The 8211-nt window shown below is 49.3% G+C and overlaps 1 protein-coding gene across 1 annotated transcript; it reads left to right on the top strand.

Moving 5' to 3' along the window:
• The first annotated feature begins 5335 nt into the window (after positions 1-5335).
• Fth1 (ferritin heavy chain 1) lies at positions 5336-8211 on the top strand. Its single transcript, XM_042675785.1, has 5 exons — positions 5336-5494; positions 5679-6005; positions 7360-7506; positions 7663-7788; positions 7892-8211. Exons 1-5 carry the CDS (start codon positions 5336-5338, stop codon positions 8051-8053), a joined length of 921 nt encoding a protein of 306 aa, XP_042531719.1. The 3' UTR covers positions 8054-8211.

Raw genomic sequence — 8211 nt, 5'->3', positions numbered from 1 at the left:
GCTGAGAAGATATTCTGAATTTCATGTGACCCCCTAAGGCACAGCTTAGAGGTCCAGGTAAGGATGTTAAAGAACTGTTATTTTATAACTATTTGTTGACCCATCTTGGGCTGAAATGAAGCCTATCATTAAACCTTAGCCAGGTGGAGTACTTAAAAATTAAAAATTAAAAAAAAAAAAACTATTCTGGGTGCAGGTGGCTCACGCCTGTAATCCTAACTACTCAGGATGAGATCTGAGGATCAGGGTTCAAAAGACCGCTCAGGTAGGAATGTCCTTGAGATCCTTATCTCCAGTTAACCACCAGAAAACCGGAAGTGGCACTGTGGCTCAAGTGGTAGAGCCCTCATCTTGAGTTGAAGAACTGAGAGACAGCGCTCAGGCCCAGAGTTCAAGACCCACAACCAAAAACCAAAAACCAAAACAAAACAAAAAAGCAACTATCTTGTGACACTGTATGACCCTGGTGGCCAGAAACTGGTCACAAGTAAGTTGTAAGGCTTAACTGCATTGCTTTCTCTCAGACCCGTGGTCTTATATTCCATTCTAGGTTCCCTTCGCATTTTCCATTGCTCATGTCTGCAGCCTATCAGAAGCACTGGGCGAGGAGCTAAAAGCAAAGTAAATCCAATGTGTCTCTCAGTTTTCTGAAGCTGGAGCTTTGCTGGGTCTGCAGAGGAGACAGAAAAGGCACTGCCAAGATAAACAGGGCAGGAAGGCCCCTTCTGGTGGGGACTTCTAGGGAGGGATACAACAGGGTCATTGCAGAACTGAGGGGTGGAGGGAACACATTCACGGCCCTGAAGGACAAGAAGAATGAGGGTTCTTCACTCTGCAAGGGAGTGAGGAAAACCAAAGGGAGGATATTTGAGCCAGAAGATTTTGTTTTGCCAGTCCCTTGAACTCAGGGCCTGGGCACTGTTCCCTGAGCTTCTCTTGCTCATGGCTAGCACTCCACCACTTAGCCACAGCGCGATTTCTGGCCTCCATAGAGGCCTCTGCAGAGGCGACACTTCTCTCTTCTGACTCCCTCAGAAGCTGCTGGCTGCCCTTTGCCTAGTGGGGCCTCCCTTCACTTGGCCAGAATAGACATGGCTGAGCCAGAACTGAGGGATGTGGGCACACCACTTGACTGGGGTCAGCTGACAGCATCCCCTGTGGTAAAGTAGCCTAGGAAAGGTCCAGCTCCAGATACCATAGATAAATAGGGGAAATCACAGCTCCAAGGGGCCAGGTAGTCTCTTTGAAGCCTCTAGGATGTGAGCAGATAGGGGCAGAGGGATCACTGGGAAGGATTACCACAGGGATCAAGCAAAACAAAACAAAACCCTGTTCTCCAGAGGCCTACATGCCAACACAGAAACGGCAGATGTGAGCAGACAGTGATCAAGCTGCTGGGACAGGAAGGACCTCCTCTTATGTAGCTTCTGTGGACACAGTGTAAAAATCTCAAAGTCCAAAGGGAAGCCGGCAGAGCAAACAAACAGCCAAGGCCCCAAGGTATGGCCTCTGGCAGAGATACAGGGTGCTGGCCTACCTGGTCAGAAGCTGGGAAGAGTTCCCAGAGTGGCCTTTCCAGAACCTTCCATTCACTGTTGTCCACTTACTCTCCAGGCTGCAGATGTCAACCTTTAGCCTTCTGGAAGACTGGGGGCAGGGGGTGGGGGGGAAATTCTGGGTACCTAGACTTGGGAGTCTACATGGCCTCCAGAGCTTTCAAGAAATGACTGAAGGTGGGAGGGAAAGTGGGAGAAAAACGAGAGAGGGTAACAATGTCCAACAAGAAATGTACTCATGACCTTACCTATGTAACTGTAATCCCTCTGTACAACATCTTTACAACAAAATAATATATATATATATATATATATATATGTTTTTTTTTTTTTTTTGTCAGTCTTGGGGCCTGAACTCTGGGCCTGGGCGCTGTCCCTCAGCTCTTCAGCTCAAGGCTAGCGCTCTACCACTTGAGCCATAGCGCCACTTCCAGCTTTTTCTGCTTATGTGGTGCTGAGGAATCGAACCCAGGATCTCATGCATGCAAGGCAAGCACTCTACCACTGAGCCACCTTCCCAGACCCCTAAAATAAAATTTTTAAAAAAAGAAGAAATGCACTCATTACCTTATGTAATTTTAGCACTCTTCTGTATAATACTTTTACAATAAAACTAAACTAAAACACCTCTGTGCATCACTTTTACCGTAAATCTAAGTTAAAAAAAAAAAAAAGATTTAAGGCTGGGAATGCAGCTCAGTGGTAGAGTGCTTGCCCTGGGTTTGATTCCTCAGTAAAAAAATAAAGAACTAAAAGAGAAAAAGAGTATTTAAAAAAAAAAAAAAAAAACGATTTAAGGAAAAGTTCATAGTTGCATCATCCAGAAATGTACCCAAAACAGATTGAATAGTGGGTTTTTGGTGTTGGTTGGTTTTTCCTCCAAGTTTGGAATTTCTGAGATCTAATTTCCTTCATGTTTCACTTCAAGGGAAATCCCATACTTTCACAACACTGGTTCTTAAGTTCAACATGTCTTCCAACCCATCCTCACCCCTGTGATCTTTCTTCATTGTAATCTCCTTGAGGGAACTCTTTTGGACTCTGCGGTTTTCCTCATTATTCTTGCACCCCATCCTGTTTAATGATCACATGGTGCTTCCTCTTGGGCTTTATCCTACTTTTTATCTTGCATTTTGGCCACTGACTCTACAGCCTCAACTATGCCTCTCACCTTCTCTGAGCCTTCCTTACTAATCTACAAAATATGGTGCTTTGGAAATGCTGCAATGGCTAGAAGACAGACCCAACATAAGAAGTGATACCTCTTTTCTGGCAAAAAGCCAAAACAAAACCAAATTCAAAACTACTTTGTTCCAGATTCAGCCTCCTCTGGCCTTTGTCCCCGAAGGAAATAGGAAGAAACCACAGGCCTCCAGCCCTTTGTCTCCCAACAGTAAAAACACATCCCTCCAGATCAAGTGATTTCTCCTCCCCTCCATGACTAAGCACTTTTGCAGCCTAGGCCCCACCCTGGGACATCAGCAGAGTGCTGAGTCACGGTGGGACAGCAGCCCCTGCCCAGCCCCCACTTCCTTTTCACTCTGGAATGAGCTAGTATATTCCAGAAACAACCTACTCTTCTCGGCCTTGTAGTCCTTCCCACAGCTCCGGGCCCTGAGAGGCTGTTTTTCTGGGAGGCCAGCCAAACTCCCGCCTTCTGAAGTCATGAGGAACCAGATGGGTGTGGGGAGGCAGAAGGCCTGTCAACAAATGTCCAAAGACCAGGCTGCATCTAGACCCTAGACCCTCAGTTTTCCTAAGATGACCAGACCCAAGCAAATACAAACTCACACCTTCCATCTTCCTCCCAGCTGGCCTCTCTCAGTGACCTCAACATAGTACAAGCTGCCCTTGTCTTGCTATGTCTCTGTCACTGCAGCTGTGTACTTATCTACCCAGCACAGTGCCCCATATGGTTTCATGAAGCCTACTTTATGGTGCAGACAGACTTCTTCCCAGTGGGGTCCAAATTTTTTTTGGGGGGGGCAGGGTGGGAGGGTACTGGGGCTTGAATTCAGGGCATCATGTTCTTGCTTAGCTTTTTTTTTCAAGGCTAGAGTAGAAAGCCCCACTTCAGTCATGCCTTCGAGCTTTTTTGCTGGTTAACTGGAGATAAAAGTCTCTTGGATTTGTCTGTCCAGGCTGGCTTTGATCTATAACCGTCAGATCTCAGCCTGAGTAACTAGGATTATACAGGTACAAACAGCACAGGCCAGCTTTGTCCTGACTCTTGTCCTCTTGGATGTAATAGAGGCCCAGTCCAAAATCAAGATGACCTGTCCAACAGCCTCACCCTAAATCTGCATTGGCACCCTATATATGGTGACTTTACTGGATTCCCAGTCATTTTACTGGGGGTGGGAGGTGGGGAGGGAGTCCATTTTCTAAAAACATTTTAGGAACATTTTTAATGCATTACCTCCTTATTGTCTCCAGATAAGGCTTAGCCATTTTTTTTATAGCATACATCCTTGCTCCTATATTCTGCTCTTTGCTTCATTTCCCAACATGCCTCTCATGGTCCCAATGGACACACTGTAAGGACATTTCCACACCTTCACATCTTTGCATATGCTATTCCATCTACTTGGAACTGCCTTGCCTTGCCCAGCTTCCTCCTCCACTTCCCCCAGTAGAAACTTTTTCTTCACATTTAGCCCCCTGACTTACTTTCTTTTTGCCAGTCCTGGGGCCTGAACTCTGGGCCTGGGCACTGTCTCTGAGCTTCTTTTGCTCAAGACTAGCACTCTACTCCTTGAGTCACAACACCACTTCTGGGGTTTTCTGCTTATGTGGAACTGAGAATTCTAACCCAGGGCTTCAGGCATGAAAGGCAAGCCCTCTACCACTAAGCTACATCCCCAGTCCTATACTCCAACTTTCTATCCAGTCTACATAGAGCACCCTTGTCCAGCAGCACTTCTTGCTTACTTTATCGCAGCTGTGGCACCATTAGATCTTACTCCTAGTTTGTGCCTGTACTACCTGACCTGTAATCTACTCCATAGGTGAAGAGCAGGATAATAGCTGGGCCCGGTGGAACATGCCTGTCATCCCAGCGACCTTTGGGAGCCTAAAATAGGAGGATCTCAGTCCAGATCAGCCTGCGTTAAAGCAAAAACGAACAAGCAAAAACCCTCTTTTCAACTGCAATAGAGCTAAAAGAGCTGTTCAAGCAGTACAGTGCCTGGTGCCTGCCAGTCAAATATAAAGTCATGAATACAGACCCCCAACACTGCCAAAAATATTTACCTTTCTGGTTAGTTTTGAAATGAATAACGACCCAAGAAATCTCTGTCATTACACGGACAATTCGTCTTCATGTTCCAGTAGACTACCTTAGGACGTCTGGAAGTTCTGCTCCCAGTTGCACACTTACGACTACCCTGAAAAGGTCTCCCGTCGACGTCCAAACTCGTGGAAGGGAGTCTGTGTGGCCTACCTCCCCTTCTGCTACCCGCAAAGGCACAGCCGCAGGTGGACAAGGCCACAGGCGGCGGCCTGGCGCCTGCAGGATGTCCTACACCCGCCATCTGCCCCGCAGCCCCAGCCGATCCTCCCCAAGGACACCCGCAAGGGTGACAGAGAAAGACAAAAGAGGCCATCTTGAAACGGCCTCGGCAACGGAGGAGATGGGTTTGTGCCAGATGGCTTTTTCCAGGTCTCTCCCCCCGTCCGTGTAACCCCGGAGCCAGCCTCCTTTCAAGAGCCCCCCCCCCACCTCCCCGTGGAGATTTCCTCTGAAGCCCCGGGGCCACACACGCTGCACACACGGAGCCATGTTGGCTTTCTGCAGAAACGCGGCCCCTGGTCCCCGGGGACAGAAGGGCGCGCGCCCCCGGCTCCGAGTCCCCGCTCCCCGGTGTTTCTGCCCGCAGACTTCGAGTGATTCTTTCTTTCGTATGCCCACACCTACTTCTACCTCACCCACTCGGTGGGTGAGCCCGCCGGCGTCCCCGCCTCGGCCGCGGGGGAGAGGGGGCGGGAAAAACGGGGAGGCGGTCACGTGGCCCGCGCGCGCGCCACCGAGAGGGGCGGAGCTCAGAGGGTGCACGGTGCTGATTGGTCGGGACGTGTCTGACGCAAACTCCCGCTATAAATACCACACGGCCGGGCTGCTAGCGCCAGACGATCCTCGCCGAGAGTCGCCGCGGTTTCCTGCTTCAACAGTGCTTGAACGGAACCCGGCGCTCGACCCCTCCACCTCTCCCATCCCAGCCGCCCGCTCCGAGCCACCAACCTCCCGCCGCCTCTTCACCGCGTCCTCGGACCGCCCCCGGGCCTCCGCCGCCACTCCAGCGCCGCGCCGCTGCTCCGTCTCTCCTAGCCGCCGCCATGACGACCGCATCCCCTTCGCAGGTGCGCCAGAACTACCACCAGGACTCCGAGGCCGCCATCAACCGCCAGATCAACCTGGAGCTCTACGCCTCCTATGTCTACCTGTCCATGGTGAGCGCGGGCGACGCGGGGACCCGGCCGAGGCCGCACCCGCCCTTTCCCCGGGCCCGCTGGGGACCAGGCGGGGTGGGGGTGTGGCCAGACGCAGGCCCGGGCGCCCTCTGGGTAAGAAAATGGAGGCTTCCCCGGCCCGGCAAGTCTCGGGGCGATCGGTGCTTTCCGCCTGTCCCCTAGGAGGACTCCCTCAGGCTAGACCCGTTTCTGCACACTTTTCTCCAAAGAGAGCCTGGTTTCCGAAACCCCACAATTGCACCGCTTTCCCTTTCGCCTCCCTTTACGTTCAACTTTGTGGTTAGGTTAGGAAGTTGGATTTTGTACTCTTGGACCCGGTTATTTTTCTGGTCGCCCTTAGGCCCTCTTGTCTTGTTTGGATATCCAGCTCCCATCCCCCCCACCCTCCCCGAGTATGGCAAGGACTGCTGGGTAATGGTGGCCAATAGCAACTTCTGGGGGCTGGTGGGAGGTGGTTTATCTCTTGTGTGCTTGCTTATCCGACCCTCCTGAGCAACAGTCCCTACCTCTGCTCCACTTATCTCTTAGACTCACTTTGTGTGGAGGCCTTATCTCTAGAAATCTCTCTGTTACCAAAGTGCCACCATCCTTGCACTTTGGGGTACCTCTTTATCGTTTAGTTGCATGAGAGTGTTGGGGTTGTGGCTCCCTAGTTATCGAAACCCATACTTCAGACATGTTCTAATGGATCTGATACAAGTCTGGGTTTCTGTAACTGACATTGCTTCACAAAAATACCAAAAAAAAAAAGTTGAAGATTGAAAGTCAAGTTTTTGCTTTTTTCTTAAGTTACAACATAGCACCCCCAACGGGAGAATAATTTAAATCAGCAAGCTTCCTGTATACATGGCAGTCTGATGAACTCATTTTAACCATGTTTTAGTATAGTCAGGGTGGAGAGTTAAACTGGACAAAACAGTGCAGGGTGAATGCCCCAGCATCCTCCCTTCAGACAATGAAATTTGGCCCTGCCATAAGAAGTTTGTTCTGAAAGAGTACAGATCCGTAAGACACTGCTGATGGCAATTCCCATGATGCTGTAAAAGTTCCTTGAAGCAGTAACCTTTGAAGATCAAGTTCAGTTCTCTATTTCAGAATGAAAGTAAACTGGTGTTGTGTTCACTATAGGAACAAAACCATCCACAGTCTTCTTACTTTAAGGAAATGCTGAGGGCCGGGGGTGCAAGCACTTACCTATTAAGCACAAGGTCCTGAGTTCAAACACGACTGCCATGAGAAAGGCAGGCTGTCAGCCATTACTATTCATGGTTGAGCCCAGCTGCCTCCTTATAGGACCTTCCAATACCTAAATGTGTTCCTGTTCTGCTCTCAGTCTTACTACTTTGACCGAGATGATGTGGCTTTGAAGAACTTTGCCAAGTATTTCCTTCACCAATCTCATGAGGAGAGAGAGCATGCAGAGAAACTGATGAAGCTGCAGAACCAGCGAGGTGGCCGCATCTTCCTGCAGGATGTCAAGGTGAGCAGAGGGCTGGTGGTGTGGTCTTACAAGTCAGTAGTTGCTCTTTTATGCCTACTTTCTAACGTAGGAGAATAGTAGTGAGAAAGGTATTACAGCAGACACTGTTGCTTTGAGAAACTTAATCTTAAATTGGCTTAACTTCCTCTCATTCAGAAACCAGACCGTGATGACTGGGAAAGCGGGCTGAATGCGATGGAGTGTGCGCTGCACTTGGAAAAAAGTGTGAATCAGTCACTACTGGAACTGCACAAACTGGCCACTGACAAAAATGACCCCCACGTGAGTATTGGGAAACCTAGGGGGTACACAGAGGTAATTGTTTGCCATGGTGGCTGGGAAAGCAGATGACTACTCATTCTTCCTCGGTCCTTTTTTTTTGTAGTTGTGTGACTTCATTGAGACTCATTACCTGAATGAGCAGGTGAAATCCATCAAAGAATTGGGTGACCATGTCACCAACTTGCGCAAGATGGGAGCCCCTGAATCTGGCATGGCAGAGTATCTCTTTGACAAGCACACTCTGGGAGAAAGTGATGAGAGCTAAGCCTTGGGCTGATTGCCCCAAAGCCACACGTGACTTCTGGTCACCAGGGCAGTGCATGCATGTTTGGGGTTATCATTACCTTTTCTATAAGTTGTACCAGAACATCCTAAGTTCTTTTAATTTGTACCATTCCTTCAAATAAAGAAATTTGGTACCTA

This window comes from Dipodomys spectabilis, unplaced genomic scaffold (genome assembly GCF_019054845.1).
Source record: "Dipodomys spectabilis isolate Male_0828 unplaced genomic scaffold, ASM1905484v1 ptg000030l, whole genome shotgun sequence".
NCBI classification, from domain to species: Eukaryota; Metazoa; Chordata; class Mammalia; order Rodentia; family Heteromyidae; genus Dipodomys; species Dipodomys spectabilis.
The sequence above is the reverse complement of the archived record's forward strand: the minus strand, read 5'-3'. Positions and strand labels throughout refer to the sequence as shown.